General features: G+C 39.6%; 2 protein-coding genes across 13 annotated transcripts in view; one reads left to right on the top strand and one right to left on the bottom strand.

The window, feature by feature from the left end:
• LOC129765744 (uncharacterized) overlaps positions 1–24,310 on the bottom strand; it is a 134,929-nt gene that overhangs the window by 84,622 nt on the left and 25,997 nt on the right. The window lies entirely within an intron of this gene.
• LOC129765852 (uncharacterized) overlaps positions 1–24,310 on the top strand; it is a 102,562-nt gene that overhangs the window by 52,983 nt on the left and 25,269 nt on the right. For 4 of the 12 annotated variants that reach the window (XM_055766623.1, XM_055766526.1, XM_055766376.1 and 1 more), the window contains exons 2-5: positions 12,159–13,312; positions 17,569–17,792; positions 17,866–18,018; positions 18,114–18,243. In XM_055766623.1, the coding sequence (XP_055622598.1) occupies positions 12,379–13,312; positions 17,569–17,792; positions 17,866–18,018; positions 18,114–18,243 (1,441 nt within the window). In that variant the 5' untranslated portion in view covers positions 12,159–12,378. Of the gene's footprint in view, positions 1–10,872; positions 10,894–11,127; positions 11,269–11,530; positions 11,709–11,864; positions 11,886–12,158; positions 13,313–17,568; positions 17,793–17,865; positions 18,019–18,113; positions 18,244–24,310 lie in introns of those variants that run through there. The other 8 variants (XM_055766843.1, XM_055766692.1, XM_055766488.1 and 5 more) reach the window with 8 other exon arrangements.

Here is a 24,310-nt window from a genome sequence, read left to right on the forward strand (position 1 = left end):
TTGTTGCATTTCATTACCCGGGGTACAAACAATCGAACAGGTAAACGAAGTGCCCCTATTGCAACGTAATTTGGAAGGGCGGAACCCTCAAAAGTCACACGAAAAGAGTTTGTCCGATTGAGAATTCTTTTGTCATTTTTATGTGACACCGACACCATCGATTATCTCTTTTCGCGTCAAACACTTTTCGGTTATTACGCCGTCTATTTCGACGTTGCAACAGGGTACGTATACACGATACTCAATCGCAAAGAGGTCGCAGCGCGTTATTTTGTTCGCTTGGGTCCTGCTTAAGACGACAACTCGTAGTTTGTCTAGCCCCATCCGTGTAATTTCGGTAACGTCAGAAAAATGTTGAGTTAGTTCCTTCGAGATGCGAATGACATTGAGAGGTTTGGATTTTCGTCTAAAGTACACAATGAATGGGCCTTTGGAGCCTTCAGGGTATTCTTTAGGACGAAAATCCTGTTTCTCGTCGATTTCCTCATCTTCGGAACTATCAACTTCGTAAACAGAATTTTCTACCTCAATTTCTGCTTCATCCTCCTGCTCTTCAGGAGGAGGTTCGGTATCAGAAATATTCAATTGCGTCAACGGGGGGTCCTTTCCGCCCTCAGCCATATTAGAAAAATCGGCCAACTGTTCGATATGAACAGAATATAATAATTATCAAAATTAATAAGTTTAAAAAAATATTATAAGGTTATGCTGCGGATAATATTTATATTAATTTATTTTATTTATATAAAATTCTAAAATGAAAAAAAGTTCCAATAAAATTTCAACGGTAATGTAACCAAGAAAAAATAGACACCCCTAATGCCAACGTTTGCCGATTTGGTAAACACACAGATGAACAATGGTGTAAATCGAGCACAGATGGTAGAAGGAATGATAGGAGGACAAAAGAAAAATAAACTTATACTTGCCGCTGCTGTGTGGCGTGTGTGATGAATCTGTCTGAATTGTATCCTCTGCGTCTCGGTCGCGCACCACTTTGAGCTTCGCTCTACTCACAAGCGCAACCGATGAAAAAAAAACACAGTCTGATTCGATGTGGAAAAAAACACCTTTGTTGGATCGTTTCGAAAACCTGTCCGATCTACTTGCGAGTTATCGAACGAATGATATATGCATATTAACAATCGATTTTGACCAAAAACTATAAATGTTTATGTAATTTAATACAAAAATGCTCATGGTCGACATGTTTCTGAATGCAGCCATTTTAGAGATATCGAATTCCCATATTCCGGAATCCGACTGGTTTGTCGATCGAATTACACGATTCGATTGAAACCAATTTAGAAGACACTATTCTGGCCTTAATTGAACTATTTTTATATAAATTTACTAGCAGTTTTGTCGAAACTTTATTCATAATACAAAATCATTATAAGACACAATTTTCGTTCAAGATTTATTCTCACTTGCGAGGATGTGTTGTTTTATTACACAGAACACATATTTGAAACGGTAGAGCTAATTTTCATTTATAAATTGTATTTTGCCATACAAATTAAACACGAATTTCTGCATTACTCGAAAACTAATCAAGCAAAAGATACGAAATTTGACATATAGAGGTTTTAGGGTGCAATAAATGATTCTATGGTGGTTAGATACTCCTCCCCCTCTCTAAAGGGGGGGGGACTGGCATACAAAAGAAAAACAAATTTCTGTATTACTCGAGAATTAATTAAGCAAATGAAACCAAATTTGGCATGCGAAGATTTTAGGGGGGAAGGAAATATTTCTAAGGTGGCTCAACACTCCTTACACCTTTCCAAGGAAGGGCTGCCATAGAAATGAAACACACATTTTTGCATAACTTGAAAACAAATCAAGCAAATGGAACCAAATTTGGCGTATGGAAGTTTTAGGGAGCAATAAATGTTTTTATGGTGGTTTGACACTCCTTTCCCCTCTCTAAAGACGAAGTTTGTCGGGTCAGCTAGTATACTTCTGAAAACCCCATCACATGGGTATCAGATGAAACGGGGGCTTGACTAGTAGAGCACAGTTATTTATGATAAATCCAACTCCAAGATGACCAATTACTTTTTTCATGCAACTCCCGCATAGGGGTATCGAATGAAATGATTTGACTAATATAATCTAGTGAAGCCACATTTGATGAGAATAAACAACCCTTTGCTTTGGTGGAAAGAAAGGATATCTATCCATCGTTTTTTTTTGGAAATATTATGTATTCCGGAAACCTTAGTATCATGTGAGCGATCTTTTACGAAAGCAGGACAAGTTTGCAGTAGTAGACTTTCATCAGATAATATTGAAAATATCATGCTTATAAATCAAAATATGTAGTGATATTTATTGTAATGGAAATATATAAGAGAAAACCTCCAGTAAAGTAATATTTTTACTATTCTCTGTACTGATTATTATTTTAAATCTTATTTTTCTCCTTCATGATTCATCTTGAAACCCGTGACCAGATCTTGAAAAAACCATCGAGTGTCATTGAGCGCATGGCTCTGAGCCGCTTACTGAAATGAACCATTTTGCCCATCTCTAATTCCAATAGCCTCTTGCTACCGTTGAGTATTTTATTCAAATTACCCAATTCAGTGGTGTTTTTGTCAGTGCAAGATAGTAATGAAGTCTCTGCAACCGTTAGCAATGTACCCAGTTTGTCCTGCGATCAATCCTAATATTGTACAAGATGCCTGCTCTCGATTAACGGAATCTACGAATGTTGCACCCGACAACATTCCATCTCTCGTACTGAAGATGTGTCCCAGTAGCCACCGTTGAGTATTTTTTCAAATTATCCAATTTTTTAAAATGTTTCTTAACGATTTTCTTCAAAGAGAAATTATGATCATGGTTTGTCCACCTCTGATCATGGTTTGTTCGGTTTTAGAAATGAATGAAATGAATGAAAAATATCGAATTTTCAAGTAGATGTTGCATTTCTTATTGCTTGAATTCACTGTCATCATATTGATCCATTCATAACTTAGGCTTTCTTCAGAATATTGCCTTTTTTTGGGCATAGTAATCATGTGGACAAACCAACATCAGCGAATCGAACAGACCATGCTCAGAATTGAGGTCATCGAGATGCATTAATCACATGATTTAGATATATAAATCTGACACAAATGGTGTGCAAGCACGATGTTTACAATGTTTGTAAGTTTTATGATCCAGAAAAGATCTGAATACGTGCCAAATAATCATCTGGTGATTAATTAAAAGTTAGCTCAAATGAGGGGCGCATTGACACAAAAAGAAGGTGGATTTCATAATCGTTTGAAACGTGTGAATCCGTAAAAATATCCTATAAAACTACTGTAAATCATTGAAAAGACAATTTTATTTATATGTTTTGAAACATTTGAATACCTGATTTAACACAGGTGCGCTGAACTAGAGCATTCAAAAAAGTGGATAAACCAAACTCGACTATATTTTCGGCTGGACAAACCAACATCATTTGCCTTAATTAAAAACAGAACGACAGAAACTTATTGCTACCAATTTTAAAAGTATGTTTGGAATTAATTTGGACACATGGGACATTGCCAAGAACTGCCAAGATATTTTTAAATTAGTCTTGACATGCATCAAAAAACATTTTCACAGATTGATCATAATTGTTGATATTCGAAAAATGCTAAGCTACATTCTGTTCAGCAATTCGTTTCGTCTGCCAAAATAGAATCAAGAACAATGGATGGGTTATACCTATGATATAACCGCAAGGTTGACGTAGTACTGCCGTTGGCTTTGTAATCAATTGTATTCCTTCAATTAGCAAAAATCTCACCGCGGATGTTCCTCATTGGGTACGATATCGCCGCTGCGCAGAGCTATCTTTTGTGTGTATTGATTAAATTATTAATTAAACTAGTGAATGAATGAAACTATTTACGAATTCAATTGCAAACAAAACCAAATTTAAGTCAATTCATGCATTATGGTAGTAGTTATCGCAGCAAATAGTTATCAACATTTTGCCTAATCATCAAACGGTATGCGCAGAAGTTCAGTGAGCTGGCGACATGAAGAGATAGCTTTGAAAGCAGTCTTGAACAATCGAGCCAAAGCATTGCATTTGTAGACCGTGATAGCAAAACGTATTCCGGAGTGTAAAAATGCTTGGGGGAGTACTGCCGACTTGAATGTATCTGCAATGCCGATTTTCCCAACTTCTTGGTTTCGGAATCTGTATTGGGTTTGCAAAAATGCGAGTATAAAAGTACCCGCAGCTCGCATCTATTTTGCAATGTCGATTTCCCCAGGCTTCATGGTTTTGAAATCTGTGTTAGGGAAATATTCTGATTTGCAGAAACGCAAGCGAATACAAAAGTACCCGCTGCTTGAATCTATTTTGCAATGGCGATTTCCTCAGGCTCCATGGTTTTGAAGTTTGTGTTAGGGACATAACTGAGTGGATTTCCGAGCGGCACTTATATACCTATTGGTGTGATTTCAATAGCCTGTTTTGAAAGCAATTTTAGGGCTATTGAAACAAGTTTTTGGATCAAAAACTAACAAGCATATAAAGCGTAGACATTTTATCTTTCGAATAAAATGTCTATCATGCCATTTCGTTCAGTTGTTTAGGAGTTATTGATGCTCAAAATCTCGTTCTCCGGCGTAACGCTTTCGTTTTCGAAACTTTGAACTTACACCCCAGTATAGAAATGAAAGACGTAGTCCTACGTCAAAACGGTACTACCAGTCTTGCTCTAGAGGCTCATGCTATTCAGTGGCTCATCTGTGGCGCTGTTTCTGATTGAACTGTTGAGCTCTACCTCGCTTCATTTTCACTATTTGCTCCCGTCTTGTGCTGATCCTGCCCTGCTGCAAATGGAGAAATGACGGTGGGTGGAATACCGGCAATAACTACCAGCCCGAAGCCAAAATGCGGCGAGTTTGTTGTTGTTATTGATCTTAGCAACCGGTGTCTACTGTACACCGACATCGGCCACGGTAACGAAAAGAGCCTCTCGGGGAGAAGTGTGGGCACAACGCGACCAAGGTATGCATTGGTGCTAACCCACAGAAGAAAAGTGTTTTAATAAATGGCCCATAATGTGCCGCGAAAGGTGTTCATAATTTAGCGGTGTTATTGCTGATACCCGATTGAATGTGTGGTTCGTGCCTACGCCGGCGGTGATCTCTGACTGCTTTGCTTCACTCTATGGCAAAGCCATGGATAGACCTGAAGAGGCGTGACTTGCAGCTCGAATGTGACCATCACCCGCTGATGGAGATGGATTATCGGTTCGTGCGTGTGTGTGGTCTGCACCGATTGATTGAGGAAACACGCGCGAAAATGACACGATTCCAGTAGCTTCTACACAGCGGCTTGATAGTTTTGTGTTGCGGTAATTTTGCGGAATTTCAATCTATTGTAACTTTCATTTTTCCTCTCTCAAAGCCGCAACCGAACGATTACTATTGGCGCAGCTCGAAACAACCAATTAGCAATTAAATGGCGGCTGCGTGGGCGATAATTCACTCACCTGGAACAAGAAAACAAAAGAAAAAAAAAAAGAATCAGTTATAACAATAATAAACAGAGATGAAAAGTGAGAGAAGCAAAGATAATAAATCATGAATATGCGCATAAACACTTAATTTATCGGAGGGAGAAGAAGAAGAAAAAACAAGCCGCTCTCAGGAAGCTTAGGCACAAGGGGGAGCAGAATAGGTGCCGTAAACGCAAAAATAAACAGGTCTATACGTTTCCCGACACTTGCACAACCCCTCAAAAGCGACAGATCCGCAACGCGACAAGTGTCAAACATTATCATAACGAGTTGCACGTCCACTGTAACACTACACACATCACCTTTCCCTTTAATGCGAATACTAGAGGACAGTTAGTAGATGTATACAGGTGAGAGCGACCCTAGACAATCCGTGCAGAAACTCAGACAAATTCCGGCTTCATTTGTAGCACTGCGCACGGTTATGTAACCGACGATGGAGTATGCGTTGGTGGGTTCTTAAACGAGAATTTGTACTTATTGCACAATCAGCTGTCGCGCCGATGATGGCGGACAGGTGAGTGCACAGTACAAATTGGTGCGCTCATATGCTGCTGCTAATCTGAAACCATTAGTCGAGCAAATTATTGAAATAACCTTCACTGGAGCCCATACATTCTTCTCGATTGTCCGATGATGCGTGGGGAATGTGTATGGTATGCACAATCATCACGTACAGTCACGGGAGGAGGCCCTCTGTATGTGCGATTGACAAGTGCAAAGCAATCTGAGCGGAAAAGCGGAAATTCGAACGGATATAGCTGTTGAAGCCCCCAGATAGTAAAATGAAAACAACACACGATCATACAGTATCTGGGTATTCTTCGTGACTGCACCAAGAACACGCTGAGCAGTAGTTGGGATTAGCAATCTTTTCTCATTGTACAGGTTACGGCGATTCGATTTTTTTACCCGGTTCTATCCATAAAACATGTCGGTGAAGATACCAATAACTTCTAATTACTAATGACCTTTTTTTGTAGCCGATGGAATGACAAAATGTCATTCCATCGGCTACAAAAAATGTCACTTGTAATTAGAAGTTATCTTCGTATTGGTATCATCATCGCCATCCATAAAACGGCTGACCGCCAATCATTTTTACCCGGAGGTGACAGCACTCTCGTCAAAAGGGAACAATTTCCCTTCATAACATTTCCTTCAGACCAATATTAGACCAACCTTTTTTTAAATTCAGGAAGAAGTAATTCACTCGAATGCCATCTACCCGAAAGATATATCACTCGAACATGACAAAACCTCGATTTTCTTTCAAGATAACAAAAAAAATTGTGGAGATAAAAAGGGAATGTAGGGTAAACAAGGGTAAAATCGACACCCCCTGATTTTTTACAGTTAGAAGCAATATTTCGCAAAAGTTTCGCTGTAACCTGTTCACACTTGCCATTTCTTACGTTTCGGAGTCACCCTATACCTGCGGAAGTCGCTTCACTATCAAAACAAAACAACAAAACAAAAGGTCATCAAACAGGAGACAGTCCGTGTAAAATTTTGCTAGTGGAATTTAAGTTTTTTAAGTCGGAAAATTTAGGAAAAGTCGATACTTTTTATGAGCCTAATTCATCTTAGAACATTTTTCAATGTATTTTGTGGGACGGTACATCATTTGTATAATATATATGCTAGAGCCAATATGGGCGAGCGAAACAGGAGACACATATAAATGAAAGTACATGAAAGCTTTTCGTATAGTTTGCCAACTGCACGGCCCAGACAGAGAAAGATATATTCTCGTTCATGTTCTTCTTTATCCTCTTAGAAAACACTTTCCAACTTCATATTATGATGAGGTGTAATATTATCACAGCACTGGCAGCTATATGGATAACGTGGTCGTGTGGAATAGCTCTGCATTCCAGCCGGCCTTGGTTCGATCCCCATTGACGTCGTATGGATTTTTTTTGAATGAGAAAAGAAAACAGAAAAAGATGTCTGCTCGCATACATACAAACCATTTTTAAGCTTTTAAAACAGCTCATTATTTGTGCATTTGACCCTCCAGCCACAAACCATAGACATTCCGTTGGCACCACCATCTCAGATAACAGTGAAACGTTGTTGGTGTAAGAACATGGGTTTTTAGGCAACTTTACATACTTGAAATGTTCAAAAAAGAATTGGACTACTTTTTAAAAAGGCCTAATTTTTTTTTTTCACAAAAAATTATAACTCAAAAATTATGATACCTACATAATTCAGGTTATGGAATAAAATGTCGGTAATTGCTCAATTTTTCATAAAATACCAAAATTTTAAAAAAATCGCTGAAAAAATCAATTGCTTTAAAAATTAAAATTCATTTTTCTCAGAGGATGGGCACTTTCACAGGGAAATTGTTTTTCCAACAACAATTTTCTCATGTTTTCTTTAAACAATTACAACTAATCCTAATTTTGTTGAAAGTCGAGATAGCGATATAGTGTATTCGACAACGTTTTAGATCTTAATAAAATATGAACTTTTTTCGAAGACGTCAACTTTTAATAGTTTCTGGAATATAAGGCATTTTTGTATGAAGACTCCTGAAAAAATATGTTTTAATCGTAGCATTTTTGTGTGTAAACTCTAGCGTTTGACATGTTCTTGAATAGTTTCTTGATAGGTAAAAAAATAGCAGGGCTTGTAAATCGTGATAATTTACACATAAACCATTTATGAATTAAACATTAATAGTAATTTAACAAAGAAAAACATGAAAAAGTTGTTGTCAAAAAAAGCTTTTTCCCTGTAAATTTCCCTGTTTCCCTATTTCCCTATTCATATTTTAATAACATTTCAAACTTTGAAGAATACACTATATCGCCATCTTGACTCAAAACAAAATTAATAGTTTTAATTTTTTCAAATGAAACATAAAAAAGTTGTTGTTGAAAAAACTTTTTCCCTGTAAAGGTGCCCATCTTCCGATGTATGGACAACTTGTTGGAAACTATAAGGGATATTAATATATTTTTTGATAATTTTTAAAGAATACGTTTTTGAGAAAAATGAATTTTATTTTTCAAAATATTTTTTTTCGGCAATTTTTTTAAATTTGGTATTTTTTATGAAAATTTAAACAATTTCCTACATTTAATACTTTGACCAGAGTTTTGTACGTATTATAGCTTTTGAGTCATAGTTTTTTGTAAAACATCAAGAAATTTTTTTTGACCCTTCTCAAAAAGTAGTCTAATTCTATTATTTCAAATATGCAAAGTTACTTAGAAGAGCCATAAGTTTACACCCACAACGTTTCACTACTATCTGAGATGGTGCTGCCATCCTACTGCTAAGGTTTGAATTTTGTCTCCTATTTTTCACCTAAATCAACTAGTTTTGACGTAGGACTGCTTTTTTCAGTAGGGGTACCAAATCAGAAAACATGCCACGTTTTAATCAAATAGTTTTAAAATTAGTAACTATTCTTGCTGCGAACCAATTGAATTCGAAATTCTCTAAGAACTGTTTGATATGAGATACATTACGACTCCCCAATCAGTAAATGGTTTGAATTAACAAAAAATCGGGAACACACTCATTTTCCCACACATTTGCTCTGTGAATTTCTGTCCTTATCCACCCGTACCCGGGTATACGTGAGATATAATTTTTATATACCACTGCGAATGAGCCGTGTTTAAATCGCTCACTAGAAATGTAAATCCGTACGGACACTGTGGTGAGAGGAGATATTGCAAATTAACCCCATCAAAATTTGTATACTGTTACCTTCGGAGAGTGTAAATATAGTATATTGGATAGCATCCACCCAATACAGAGAGTTATGCTTCTTTAAGACCTCAATTCAGGTGGAAGCGATCATTAACTATGATACGACATATTTGCGCACATACCGTCTCAATGACTGCTCAATTGAAATTCTCATTCGTTCCACATTTTCAGACGTTCTTCAACTTCTATGCCTTCAATTGTGCCGTCAGAATTGTGCTTCCGGTAGCAATCACACAGTTTAAACCCGTTCGAATTGCCTTAACACATTGCGGACCGCTCACGAGATTTCTCGTGTTCCGCGATCCGTCTGTTACGAATGGATCACGAAATAACCAGTATTTTCTACACTTGAAGGTTAAATCCTTGGTTCCCCAAGAATCTAACAAGGCCTACCGATGCCTCGCCTTCGTCTCATCCACATCGAAAGAAACGATCTCATTCGTGGAATCCGAACAAATGAAGCGTTCAAGTTTGCCCCAAAACGGGCGGTCCTTAATGTGTTAAGAATCGGGGACCGGTCCTGGGGATGGGATGTCACAATGTCGACTGAGGTCTCCTTGTTTTGCAGTCACTTATTGTTTCCATAAAAGGCGGGTATCACGGAGCCCTGATTTTCACCCGACAAAACTATTATAGTGATTGAAAATGGAATCGCAAGACGGCATTGGCACTGGCCTTTCTACCTCCTCTCCTGCTGACGTGGTGAACAAGCGCATCGAATAAAAAAAAACTCCGTAGTCCTGCGTCAACAACGAGGTCTTCTCTTGGATACAACCCTCTATAATTAAAAAAAAAAACTTTGCTCCTCACTGGACAAAAATAGTTCTTCCCTTTTGTGTTTAGGAATTATTACAGATACTTTGCTTCATACTCAAAAAACGGTACACATTGATAAAAAGACGGGACGATCAAAAATGGTCGAAAAAACGGTTCAAAACGGTAAGTCTGGTCAGCCTATTTATCGGCCCTTGCAAAATGTTACCAAGTATGTTTGCTAAGGATTATGTTCTTGAATTTCTATAATATCTCATCTGCAATACTTTTGTTGTCCTACGTTAACATTGCGACTGTGTCTTGGACACCATCGACACCTTGTTAATTGAGACAAGTTTACAATTTTGTGTGTGATTTTTTATAAGAACGACCCTTCTCTTTTGTGTTTCACTGTCATCACGACACCCCGATGCTTTCCAAAACGTCGTGTTAAACAATCAAGCTACAACCAAATCTGCAAATTTGCTCAACACAAATTCCCCCACAGTTGGGCACCCGACTTGGCTGTGATATTTACGTTTCTAATTAACACGCAACCTCGAAATTAAATTCAGCCAAATCCATCATCCGTCTGATCGAAAAATTCGCCTCATCTGATCGCGAAGAGAAACATGCTAACAAGCTCATCATCAGTCGTATGTTTTCGAACGTCATTCGCAAATTGCTTCCAAGCAAAACAAACACAGAGGACCTGAAAATCCCACCACCCATCGATCGTAAATCGATTCCGTTCGACAACCAGCCCAACATGTCGACCTGTACACGGCTGTGTGCGGCGGCGGGAGTGGAATTTATCGATTCTAATCTGCAAAACAAAAGCCATACCTTTAAAAGACCGGTTTCCCGGTCGAGAATAGTAAGTGACAAAAAGTTATACATTTTCAAACAAGCCGCCACGGCTAAAAATAATAACACAACCGGCCAAGCAAGAACCATAAAATAACAGCAGCAGTGGCAGCTCGAAACCAGATCAGCCGCCAGTATCCGATCCGATCGACAGTGCCACTAGCAAATCGGCCTCGGCATCGCCTGTTGATTGGTTGTTTGCGCACGAGGGGTCACCCGAGTGTGTTGTTGTTGACATTTCGAGCACAAAAACATCAATGAAAGTTGGGAAGTGCATGTAATAAATCGCTTGCTTTGATCACGCTCTCATTCCGACCGAAGAGATGGTGGTCGCCTTCGCGAGCCACCGGACACCACTGGCCAGCGAGCAGGAGACAGCTGGCAGGTGATATACAGAGCATTACCTTGCGGAGGGACAACAACAATAACAAACCACGGCAGCGGTAGCAGCGGTATTTGGGATCTACTACCGATGATTATTCTACGGGACCACTGTTAGGTTACCATGTTCAAGGTGTTCAACTAATGTTCAGTTCTGTGGCTAGTAGCGAGCGCACACACCCCGCGGATGAGAGCCGCATATTTCTGCATTACACTCCCTCTCTCTCTCTCGCTCACTCTCGCTGGATGGACTTTGCGGCGTTAGAAGTATACGTTAGTCTCGAGTTAACCGCGCGACAGTCGTCACACACAGGTGCGCTGAGAAGAGTGCTGGTGAAAGAGCAACGGTATCTATCTTCCACGCTACTCGGGTGAGGGTAAAAGGTGCTAACAGGACCCGACCCAAAGGTGGTCCGGACCGGTGGCGTGGAGGAGCTGCTTTGGGTATAGTGTCCAGTAGCGGCGTTCAAGGTCGCCGTCAACGCGCGCGCTGAAATTTGCCGCCGCTGCCGACTGCTACTGTTCAGTTAACCGAGTGGCGGTGGCGGTGGCGGCGAATGAAACAAACAAAAAAAAAGAGAACACAAACGAATCGTTAAGTGTTTTGATAACTCCAAGAAGGTGCTGCCCATGGAATACTGATCAGTTCGCGCGTTACGGGAAACGTTGCCAATTGTGTTGTCTGTTGTCTATTACGATTTCTTGGGCGATAAATCACGCCGCCCCGCGGTCGGATTTATTATGCACGAAAAACTTTAATGCGCTAGATGAGGGGGAGGCGAAGAAGAATCAATTAGATTCTCTTCTTGTGCAGCACGACGAACTCTTCCGAGTAAGATGTGCGAAATACTAATCAGTTTGTATTCTTTTCTCTCGTCCTCCCACCCCACACAGGTCAATCAAATTGTGAGGAAACCGAAGGACATCCCACAAGCGGACGCTAGAACCGCTAGAACAATCGATGAACGGGGCGGAACAGTACCAAATTGAAGTGCAAACGACACTCTAGTGATAATTGTTTCTATAACCATCGAACAAGTGCGTGATAAGTGGGTGTGAAATTGTAGTGTTAGCTAGAGAATTTATAAGAATAACGAAAAAAACATCGAGCAGAATGTATCCTCCGATCATAGTGGTAGTGTTAGCGTTAACAAGTTTCACGAAGCAAACATTCTCGCTGGAAACTGTGCTCCGGTTGGAGGCCCTCGACGGGGATGGTGAGGGAGGGGGCGGCGATACATACAGTACTTTCTACGACGAAGACAAGGGACTGGCATCTGAGTCAGATGAATACGAAGATGTACGGCAGCAACAAAACCAGGAGCAGCCCTCGGTGCAGCTGGATGAGGTCTATTACCGGGTGACTTCAGCTACCAGTCATGAAAGTGAAGGTTCCAGTAGCAGCAGCAGCAGCACCACCAGCAATACTATTCTAGGTGGCGCCAGCGAAGAGCAGCTATCGGCAACCGAGCGCACCCGGAACACTTCCTCCGAAGATCAGCAGCACATCAGCAACCATGAGGGCAAAGTTAGTGTAGCCGAAGCGTTCGTCCGTGATGATCCACAGATAGCTTCCAGCCGGGATGCGCTCAGTAGTCGAAGTCTCGACCACGAAGCCGCAGATTCGCTGCAATCTTCGACGGTACTGGAAACCAGTCTATCCAGCAACTTCCTCTATACAAGCGGAACCTACAACGATAGCTTCCACCTAACCAACCCGGACGATAGCTCGGAGAAAACATCCGACGAGGTGGCGCTAGATAGCGTCGAAGACGACGCCCAAACGCTGGCCACCACAACCAACATCCCAGCGCTCTCCGTGCCGGACGATGTCGCACTGAAGCCAACGAAGCCCCAGTTCGACGAGAGTAAAATCTCCAAAACCGAACTGCTGACGCGGATAATATCCGACAAGAATCTCCGGCTGCCGATCGCATTCCTCGTGGACACCTGCAACGATTCCCTCAGCTACTCCAAGAAGGTTTTCGACGCATCACTGATACCGAAGAGCCCACTCGAGGTGATTCTGATGCGGTACAACAGCACCGGTAAGTGTTTTTTGTTTAGCGTAATGGGCACAACAAACAGTGAAAACACCCCGTTTTTTTGCCGACTGATATGCAGAAATGTGCATTCCTCTTGCAAACCCGGTAGGAAGTGGCGCGAAAAACTAACAAAAACAATCGCTTATATAACTTCCTCGCGGATAACACACTGTCACAGTTTAAACAGAGGTAATAACACCCCTGGCAGCATTCGGTGTGTCCTCGCACCTGTTAACCCCCTCGGGGCGGCTAGTGCTAGAGAGCCTAGGAAGTATTGATTGGCTCGATCAAACCGCAACTTGACACACTCAATGTTTCCAGCTTCTCAGTTGTGTCCAAGCTTGAACCAGAGAACCAGACCCAGAATGCACTGGGGAACCAGTTTTCGCGCGGCGAGTGTGATTGCGATCACAATTATTTAGATCGAAATGCGCCGCGAACGCAAAATAAATAGGCACACCGAACAAGTCGTTGATAGCATATCCCCAGCAGCTGCTAATGATTGCTTTGCTAGGCCTTTTTTTTTCAATGACACCGTAAAGGTCGAAAAGGGCTAACGATGCGAATCGTTTGTACCTAGGCAAATTCAACCACGGAAATCCCCGCTTGGGAATTGTTCAATGCAGATTTCAAGTTCAAGGAATCATAAAAAGCAAAAGTCAATTCCGTTTCAAAAAATTTTTATTTGGTTTAGATTTGTCTGGAAGTAAGCATTTAGGCATGAATGTTTCGAATCTACACTTCGATCTGAAATTTATTCTATTTTAAGGATCATTTTCCTAATACTTGTTGACGGCGCCAGTGGTTGTATGGTTAGCGTAACAGCCTCACAATCCGATCGGCCTGGGTTCAATCCCAGCTGGCGTCGTTGGGATTTTCTGAGGCGAAAAATCTCTGGTTACGTCTTCCTTCGGAAGGGAAGTAAAAGAAGTTGGCCCGGCTCATGAGTTGTTGAGTATGATAGGTAGGAACAGGTGGAGTCGCCTCCCTGATGTCGGTGATTGGCACTATAGTGGCGGAATAGGCCGACGAAAAATAAGCGAAGATAAAAAAAAAAAAAGGATCATGATCCCTGATCTGATTTTAAAACCTAAGTCAAAACTGTAACCTTCTTTTTCTTCTTGGATGGCAATAACGTTCCCAGTAGAACTTTTGCCTTCTCAACGTAAGTATTACTGGCGTCATTTTTATTAGTACTACTTAGTTAAAATTTCTATGCCGAACAACACGCCTCGAATATATTTTCTGGAGTGACAAGCTCTAGGAATACGCGTGACCACAGTGCAAGTCGGACGAAAAATCCCCCGGCCAGAATGGAAATCGAACCCGAACCCCCGGTATGATAATGTGGGACGCTAACAACCCGTCCACGGGAGCACAAAACTGTAACCTAGATCAGATATTTAGATCTGGAATCGAGCATCTAGGAATGGAAATTTAGGCCAACTTCTCAGAAACTTTATCTGAAACATGGAATATGGATATGAATTTCAATTCTATGTTGATCTCATTCAACAGCCATTCCATGCCATATATACCGATATATATATATATAAACCGATATAGTAATTCTCAGATTTTTGTGATTTTTGTTTGGTAGTTTGTTCCTTTTCGCCAAACATTAGACCCGCATTTTTTAATTTTTTATTTTTTCATTAGGATACCCATCTCCATTTTTGGGTGGTCAGAAAAATCAATTTTTCTCATAACTACTGAATCGATTCAGATGATCGACATATCAAATTAAAGCCAATTGGTTCATCCATTTTAAAATGTTACAAAATATTTTAAATTAAGCTGAAAGCTTTTCTACATAACATATCCGAAAATCAGAGATTTGATTTTTATCCTTTTTGCAACATTTTTTTCGGTACGGGTAAAATGGACATATAGTGGCGGTAATATGGACAGGTCTGTAATATATGAAGCGTAGAGGTTTATCGATCGCGAGAGGAATAATTTTATTCAACCAAGGTCTGAACTCATCACGAATGTCCGTTGAATGATAAAAAAAATCGTATGATTTCACCTAGAAGTGATATCGCGCTTTTCAGCAGTATAAACGGACAGACCCTCAAATATTCTGCGTTTTGTTCCAGTCAGCTTCTAAAAAGTCCACATTTGGCGATTTGATTTCCATTTATAGACGCAGGGAATTTCTTAGGACCAGATTAAACAGACTTTTCACAGTCCATCTCACTCCCACTGGCAACTGTCCGTTCTACCCCACCGGTACAATATTTTTAATAATTTAAATTTTCCACTCAAAAAATGAATTCACTTTTCCGTACATACCTAATATCGCTTCTCTGTTAACTCACAAACCGAAATGTAACTATCAGCGAATTGAATTTTAATATTAAACCACTCAAAATGCTTAAAATCAAAGCAGCTAAATTTACATCCACACGAGGAATCATTAATGATTTTCGGTTTTTGTTTCCCTTTTCCACTTTTGATCAGTATTCATTGCCATAGGGCGACTTAAATATTATAGAATAACATGTAGAAGGTATTCTCATTGACAGAAATTCGAAATTCAAAATGTAACTATACAAATCAACCACCTGTCCATATTACCCGCGGTTCCCCTATATATAAAAATTGATTTATGTCTGTCTGATTCTCATGATCTTTGAAATTACTGAACCGATCGGTGTGAAAATTAGTATCTAGGGGCTAACATACAAATGAAACACAAATTTCTGCATAACTCGAGAACTAATCAAGCGAATGAAGCCAAATATGGCAAGTGGAGGTTTTCGGGGGCAGGAAATATTTCTATGGGGATTTGACACTCCTCCTCCTCTCTAAAAAGGGCTGCCATACAAATGAAACACAAATTTATGCATAAATCGAGAACTAATCAAGCAAATGGAGCCTAATTTGGCAAGTGCTGGTCTCAGGGGGCAAACAAATGTTTCTATGATGATTTGACACTCCTCCCCCTCTCTTAGAGAGGCTGCCATACAAATGAAACAAAAATGTCTGCTTAACTCTAAAACTAATTAAGCAAATGGAGCCAAATTTGGCAAGAGCAGATCTCAGGGGACAAAAAAAATCGATGTTGATTTGACACTCCTCCCCCTCTCTAAGTCATGAATAAAAAAAAATGTCCGGATTTAAAATCACGGCACAATGAAGAAATTTACAAATTTTGAGCAAATATAACATGATTTTGTGAAATTCTGTGATTCTTAACTTGCATGAAAAGTCTCCTTATTCTGTAGGAACGATAATTTTTCAGACTCTAATATGTCAATATTTTTTAGTAGTTGAAGTTAGTATCGTGAGCGCTTAACACCCATTGTCCAAGGAAGTTATTTTGACTGATTTTAAATTTCAATTAGAAAAACAACAATGTATATAATGACACAAGCTTTTTAGAATTCTGTGACTTTTTGTATAACATATAAATACATTTATTAATAATTGCGGTTAACTCTCCCCTCTTTTTTTTCTGGTACATATTTCTGCTACATATTTCTGGTACATACATAAAGAATTAAAATAATCGTTGAATTGAGCAAATTTCTTATATGACCAGCTCGGCTTTGTATTAAAATGACAGTTTTTATTATTTTCCGATTACGTCAGCTTGTTTTCTAAATCAAATCCCTGTCAGGAAATTATGAGGAGTGATCGGACGAACTATAGATGCAGCTTACAAGCAGTATGAGTGATTTGAAGAGCTTAAATGAGCAGTATCCTCTGCGTAGACAAGATACACACTACAACATGATGTAACTTGATCGTAACCACCCCAAATTAGTTATTTGAACTGATTGAGAACTAAAGATGACCTACGAATTGGGAACTTATCGTAATTCATGTTGAAATGACGTTAATTTTGTAAAACAGTCCATCTGGTTCTATAGTTATGAAACACTGAAATTTTAGTTTTTTGAATGTTTCGCACCTGAACACAACAATAAAGTTGAAATGGCCAGTCTTATAAATGATGATAGTTGATGTATTCTACACTATATACTTCAATTCAACCAACTTCTTGCATATCTCTGGAAACTCAGAAAAAATGAGTGATTCTATAGTTGTGAAACGCAGTGTACAAAGTTTTAGTCTTTTTAGTGTTGACACGGTTTACGATGCAGTAAGATACTGTGTGAAAATATTATTCGTCTGTAATGGATAAGTGTAATGTTTGATAGAATAAGGGCTACAATTTTAATAAATGTAATATTCAATATCGTGTTCATACCACGCTATTCACAACCTTTCATTTTCCTTACTACTACCAGGCATCGCCAAATCCACCAGCTTCCGGAACACGAAGTCCCTGATGGACGCCATCAACGTGTTGCAACCCTCGTACGACAGCAGTGGCCGTGCGTACTACGGCATCCTGCGTACATCCCAGGAAATCCCATACGACAGCGCCATCTTCCTGGCGACTTCAAACGCAGCGACGGATAAGGAGCTCGCACGAATGGCAGCGCTAACGCTGTTGAAGAAGCGGATTCGGGTAATCATTATTTAGCTCGGTTAGATCTGGTTGAAATAGAGTAACACACTTCCTATTATTCCATCCTCTGTAGCTTTACGTGGTCTGGTTTGGCGACGAGGTGGACACCAACGTGTCCGACCAGCATCTGGACAGCCAAAATGGGTTGCACGAGCTTGCGTACAAAACCGGTGGTCGGGTTATCCGGTTCGAGATCGATCACCAATTTGGCAACAATCCTGTGCTGGTAAATGCAAATTGCAATAAGAAAATATTCCTCGCAGCGCCCAACACAACCAATCGAACAACGCCAATCATATCATTATATCTTCTTTTTTTTAGACCACCCTCGTGTCAGAGAACGAACTGCACGGCGACCAGAGCATCCCGATCTCCGTCGCGGAAGACGTCAACAGTTTGTACTTCAAGCTGCACGGAAGCTTGGCCACGGCAACCCTCCGAACGCCCAACGGTGATTAGTCCCATACATTCTGATCATTCGCTATAATATTCCCTGTTGTGTGCGAATACTGAATACCACTTTGATTCTTTTGATTTTTTTTGGATTGGAGGAGACAGAGTAAAGTATGTTATGTGCGCGGGACGAGAAGCATTCCACAGGGTTACCCGGTCTGATTCTCGACCGTGGGCCAGGTGGGATATTTGGCGAATTCAAGTCTCATTTTTTATTACCGTAGAGCTGTTATTGTTTATGTACAAAGTACACCGTTGACCGACTAGGATTACAGTAAGCCAGTAAGCGTAGCATAGGTTAATTGGAATCGATTATCAACGAAAGAGTGTAGATTGTCATGGTCCCCAGGTGAACAATGGTGTACAAATTGGCCCGATTGTGCAAACGGTGTGAACCATTCTAGATGAAATCTAGAAGGCAATAAAACATTTTGAAAGAAAAATTAAAATTCCGAAACCTCCGAGTATAAGATTATTCCAGCATTTTAGCCTACCGAATGCTTCGGAATATATTAACTATTAGATATAGAGAGTTTATTTACGCAAACCGGGAATCGGAAACAGATTATAATACGCATATCGAGTTACGAACTCGGCTCGTTAAATGGACACATTTTTACAAAGCGATGTTGGACATCGCTAGAGTGAAGATTAGTAAATTTTGAGGCAGTCTCCGGTGATATTTATATGTTATACCCTAAAATCTCAGAATTCAGGTCCTTAGTTGATTAGTGCAGCTTGAAATTGTTCGAAAGGTTTGATGTTTTGAGCTATGAAGAGAAGTGCGAATAAAAGCAAAAAGGACTCAATTATATGACTCGAGAATGTTTTAGACAATGCGCAGTCGATCTCCATTCCATTGTAACAAAATGAAAAACACACTGAATGAAAAATTACCCTCCACCATTAATGTTTATCTAGTTTGTGCACAGGCACTTCCGAAGATTCTGATTTTTTTCTTGTTCGTTGACAGCTTATCGTCAAATTGATTGCGACCAATCATCCTTTTTTAAGCCATCCTTTTTTAACTTTCAAACTTGACGATATTTGATGGTAGGAACCAAATGATCAACCACCCATGCGGCCTTTTCGATACCCTGCGAGAATCCAAAGCATAATGGGAAGACCTTTTTTTGACAACATGAATAGAAATAATTCAATTCACCCTGGAGTTGTTCACAAATTTCACCTAACTTTTATATGTTTGCTGAATAAGAAGTTCACGAAATGCTGGTCCTGTTGAAATGAGTGCCATGAACATTGGGTGGAATTTAGTGATGAAACGGATAGTAGTTTGGCCGGATACCGGATACCGGATATCCGGCAAGCTTCGTGGCCGGACACCCGGATATCCGGCGGCCGGATATTCGTTTTTTTATTTGCAAACAAGATACTGCAAGAAACAGCATCTGTGCATGACCCAAATAAATGATTACATTTTAGGGAGATAAATCAACACATTTCTGCATAAAAATAATAAACAATGTTGAAGTTTTCCGCTTATAACCAATGTCTTTCAATAGAGTATCAAGTTGTCTATTAGGAATCTTGAACAGATTTTTTTTGTGATAAAGATTTTCTATCACAATGATGAGATTTTTGTGGAATGTGTCTTCAGGGATGATAATCTGAGATATTCACTACAAAACATGCTTCATGGCTTTATGGAACAATGCGTTTGGCTTCTGATATCGTTTGGAGAAATTACAAGAATTATAAGTTCTAGCCTCTCCTGTATATAGAAAAGGTAATGTAACATTTTGCTGCCTAAAAAAGCATTTGGACTAAGACGAGACTGTACATAGCACACCGAACTAACCAAGCAAGAAAGCATATTCAACATTATATTAGGAAGCCATTTGAACTATTTGGGAAAAATCCAAATTACTTAATGCATCCTTTCTGGACCCGAGGACCATATCAGACTATTTGAAACTAAGCCGGATAGGCCGGATATTGTAGAGCTACCGGATATCCGTTTCATCTCTAGTTGAATTTCAGCATTTTCTGAGGATGACGCATGGTAGATTTTGAAAACAAATTTAAACGCGTCTCCATTGCAAAAAGCGAGAGAAATGCGTATCCCCGAAGTAACCTACCTTGTTGCTTACACATTTCAGAAGAGTGTCCGAATGAACGGATTGCATCGTAAAAATGAAAATTTTGAACCGGAAAAAAAGAAAAAAAAAATTGGATACATCTCCAGACAAGTTTAAATCTATGTATACAATAATAAAATTGCAGAGTGCAAGAATAAAAAAAAATTGCAGACGGTGAAACAAATATTAGGCTGTCAAAAAAGTCCTGCGGTATTTCCGCGAGGTGTCGGTGTAAGTGCGTAGTTCTAGTTGTATTCATTGTATCAAGTCATACTATAGCTTGTTGGAAAGGTATTTTTGCGCGCTATAATATAGTCCTTGACAGTGTTTTGTTTGGTTAAGTCGTTCGTGAGTTATAGTGTCGCAAATATGGAGCAAAATAAAGAGAAAATCCGACATATTTTACAGTACTACTATGACAAAGGCAAAAATGGATATCAAGCTGCCAATAAAATTTGTGCAGTTTATGGACCCGATACAGTTTCCATTTCCACCGCACAACGATGGTTTCAACGTTTTCGTTCTGGTGTAGAGGTCGTCGAAGATGCGCCACGCTCCGGAAGGCCTGTCGTCGAAAATTGCGACAAAATCGCTGAATTAGCCGAGAAAGACCGGCATAGTAGCAGCCGTAGCATCGGCCAAGAGCTGGGGATAAGTCATCAAACCGTTATTAACCATTTGAAGAAGCTTGGATTCACAAAGAAGCTCGATGTATGGGTGCCACACACGTTGACGCAAAAAACATCTTTGACCATATCGACGCATGTGAATCGCTGCTGAATCGCAACAAAATCGACCCGTTTCTGAAGCGGATGGTGACTGGCGATGAGAAGTGGGTCACTTACGACAACTTGAAGCGCAAACGGTCGTGGTCGAAGCCCGCTGAAGCGGCTCAGACGGTGGCCAAGCCCTCATTAACGGCCAGGAAGGTTCTGCTGTGTGTTTGGTGGGATTGTCAAGGAATAATCTATTATGAGCTGCTTCCCTATGGCCAAACGCTCAATTCGGACCTGTACTGCCAACAACTGGACCGCTTGAAGGTAGCACTCATGAAGAAGAGGCCATCTTTGATAAACAGAGGCCGCATTGTCTTCCATCAGGACAACGCCAGGCCACACACTTCTTTGGTAACGCGCCAGAACCTCCGGGAGCTCAGATGGGAGTTTCTTTTGCATCCGCCGTATAGTCCGGACCTTGCACCAAGTGACTACCACCTGTTTTTGTCCATGGCGAACGAGCTAGGTAGTCAGAAGTTACCCACAAAAGAGGCCTGTGAAAATTGGCTATCCGAGTTTTTTGCCAATAAGGAAGCGAGCTTCTATAACAGGGGTATTATGAAGTTGGCATCTCGTTGGGAACAAGCCATCGAACAAAACGGCGCATATTTGACTTAAAACAGATGATTGTAACTAATTTTATGAACAAATGAAAATTTAAAAAAAATACCGCAGGATTTTTTTGACAGCCTAATATTTACGTAGGTCTTTGGAAATATTTCCTTCAATTTGCCTGATTATCACTTGGGATACTATTTTATCAGCAATTCCACAGAAAAAAATCATACAATCTTTCAGAATTTCCTAAAATTTGGTAGAGTGGCTTCTTATCGAAAATAATTAAACCCGTATCTTTTTCCTTTCGTCATTCAACTAGTCCGTTCTAGGTTAGACTGGTCGAAACAATAAAGTTGATTGATGATTAATTCTTGCTCCCGCGAGAACAATACACATGCTGGCTATACGTTGCAATTTGTTTCATTACGTCAATACACGCATTACACGCACTGGGTATTCATCGCGAACACTATCGTGGCGGTCCTCTTAATCACAAGCTGTTACATCTCTAATCGACCACCATCATTGTTCCACATTTCTTGACCTTTTTAAAATACCTTCGGCAACCGTAACAATGTGTGCGTGTGATGCAAAAAATACAGAAGCACTCTTCACCACACGGCATGAATAAAGGGCGGACTCGATTATGTACAGTCTACGATTTCTTTTCACTGTATATAATGGAATCCTGTATCAAACCGTGTCAATAAAAATCTTTTAATTCGTTTTTATGCATATATTTTTCGTTTATTGAATATACAAGAAGAATTTAATTTTTGATTCATCACCTTAAAATCAGAAATACTTTCCTCCCCTGGAAAAAAATAAATTTATCCAGAATCTCTCAGGAAGTGATAGACGATCATATTTGATGAAGAAAATCCTTCTACGTATATGTTCAAATTTCAACAATGGCAAAATAAAGCGCCGTGCACAAATTACTTAAGGCGTGTAAGGGGAGAGAGGGGTCAAGGTTGCGTTACTTACTGTTTATTAAAGATGGGAAATTGCGTTACGTAGGGGGAGAGAGTCCAAAATCCGAATTTTTAGCGTTACGTAATTTGTGCACGACGCCTAATAGAAGTTTTTTTGCTTCAGACTATGTTACCTCAAACCGGCGCTGGAAAGAACGCTACGTAAGACGATTCTGTTGCTTTCATTTGAATGATAAGAAAATTTAGTAAAGGATATAGTAGTGGAGCATCTAAATTAGTAGATTTTAATAACATTTTGAAAGTGAAAAACTTTAATGTTACTAATTTTTTATGTGTTATTATTAATTTTGTCCCAAAAAAACATAACAAACTTGATTGCTTCTATCAACTTGATTGTTTGTATCAAGAAAATTAGAGCTCACTAATAGCTCTACAATTTTGTTCTTTGACACCGAACATCTATCTTTCGTAACTTCGCTGCAATATAAACAATTTCTGGTGAAATATCAAGCAAAATTTCCAAAAATCTCCATTTCTACCCCACTGTGCTTATAATAGCCACTTAAATTTCACCTTAAAGTTAAAAGGTTACATTTTTCTTAAAATAAGTCATATTTGGAATATAAAAAAAATGTATATAATCGAGTCCAAAATTATATATAATCGAATCATAGATTATCGAGTCTGTGTATAATAGATTCCGACCTTTATATCGATGTGGTGCCACCACCGTTATTTTTAATTTTTCTATTCAAGCGAGATTGTGATTTGACATCGCAAATGTCAACGCGAATGTATATCACTCGATTTCATACAATTTTATATCCGATTATATATTGTCTGAATTTTTAACGTGGGACTACGTCTGACCGGAGTATATGGGGGGTAAAATGAAAACCTAAACGTCCAGGAACATCCAGGAAAAAATGAAAAATTCCGAATTCTTATAACTCGAACATTTCTTACTGTATCGGAAAAATGTTTGCATCAATTGATAGGGAATATTTCTACGCATCTATCACAATTAATACAATCAGTTGAATAAACAATTGAATTACTGTAAAATGTTAAGCGTTATCTAAACGCCCTAACTACCTCGTTTTGATTGGCCCGATTTACGGTTTCCCCAACACAGCCATCATAACCAAGCAGCCTTGGGGAAATTGAAATTACAAATTTATGCAAGTCGGGGGTATTTTTTTTCCGATTGAAATGTGTTTCCCTAACACAGACTTCAAATCCATGGAGCGTGGGGAAATTGACATTGCAAATTCATGCAGGTCGGGGGTATTTTTGTTCCGACTGAAATGTGTTTGCCTAACACAGACTTCAAAACCAAGGTGTCTGGGGAAATCGGTTTTGCAAATAAATGCAAACTGCGAGTACTTTTGTACTCGGTTGGCTTTGTGCAGTCTAGAATATATTTCCTGAACACGGTATAAGTTGAAGTTGTTGATTCATGCAAGCCGGGGGTACTTCTGCACCAGCATTTTTTTTGCACTCCGAGAAGTGTTCTCCTAACACGGATTACCAAAACGGGTACAAACACAACGCTTTGGTTCGGTTATTCAAGATTGCATCGAAGGATATGCCTTCATATCTTCTGCTCGCTGAATTTCTGGCACTGAGTACCTGAAGTTCATCAAATCAAGCAAATTCGCGGTTGAGAAGTACGTACTCTTGAGAGATACAAACTG

Source organism: Toxorhynchites rutilus, chromosome 1, assembly GCF_029784135.1.
Source record: "Toxorhynchites rutilus septentrionalis strain SRP chromosome 1, ASM2978413v1, whole genome shotgun sequence".
NCBI classification, from domain to species: Eukaryota; Metazoa; Arthropoda; class Insecta; order Diptera; family Culicidae; genus Toxorhynchites; species Toxorhynchites rutilus.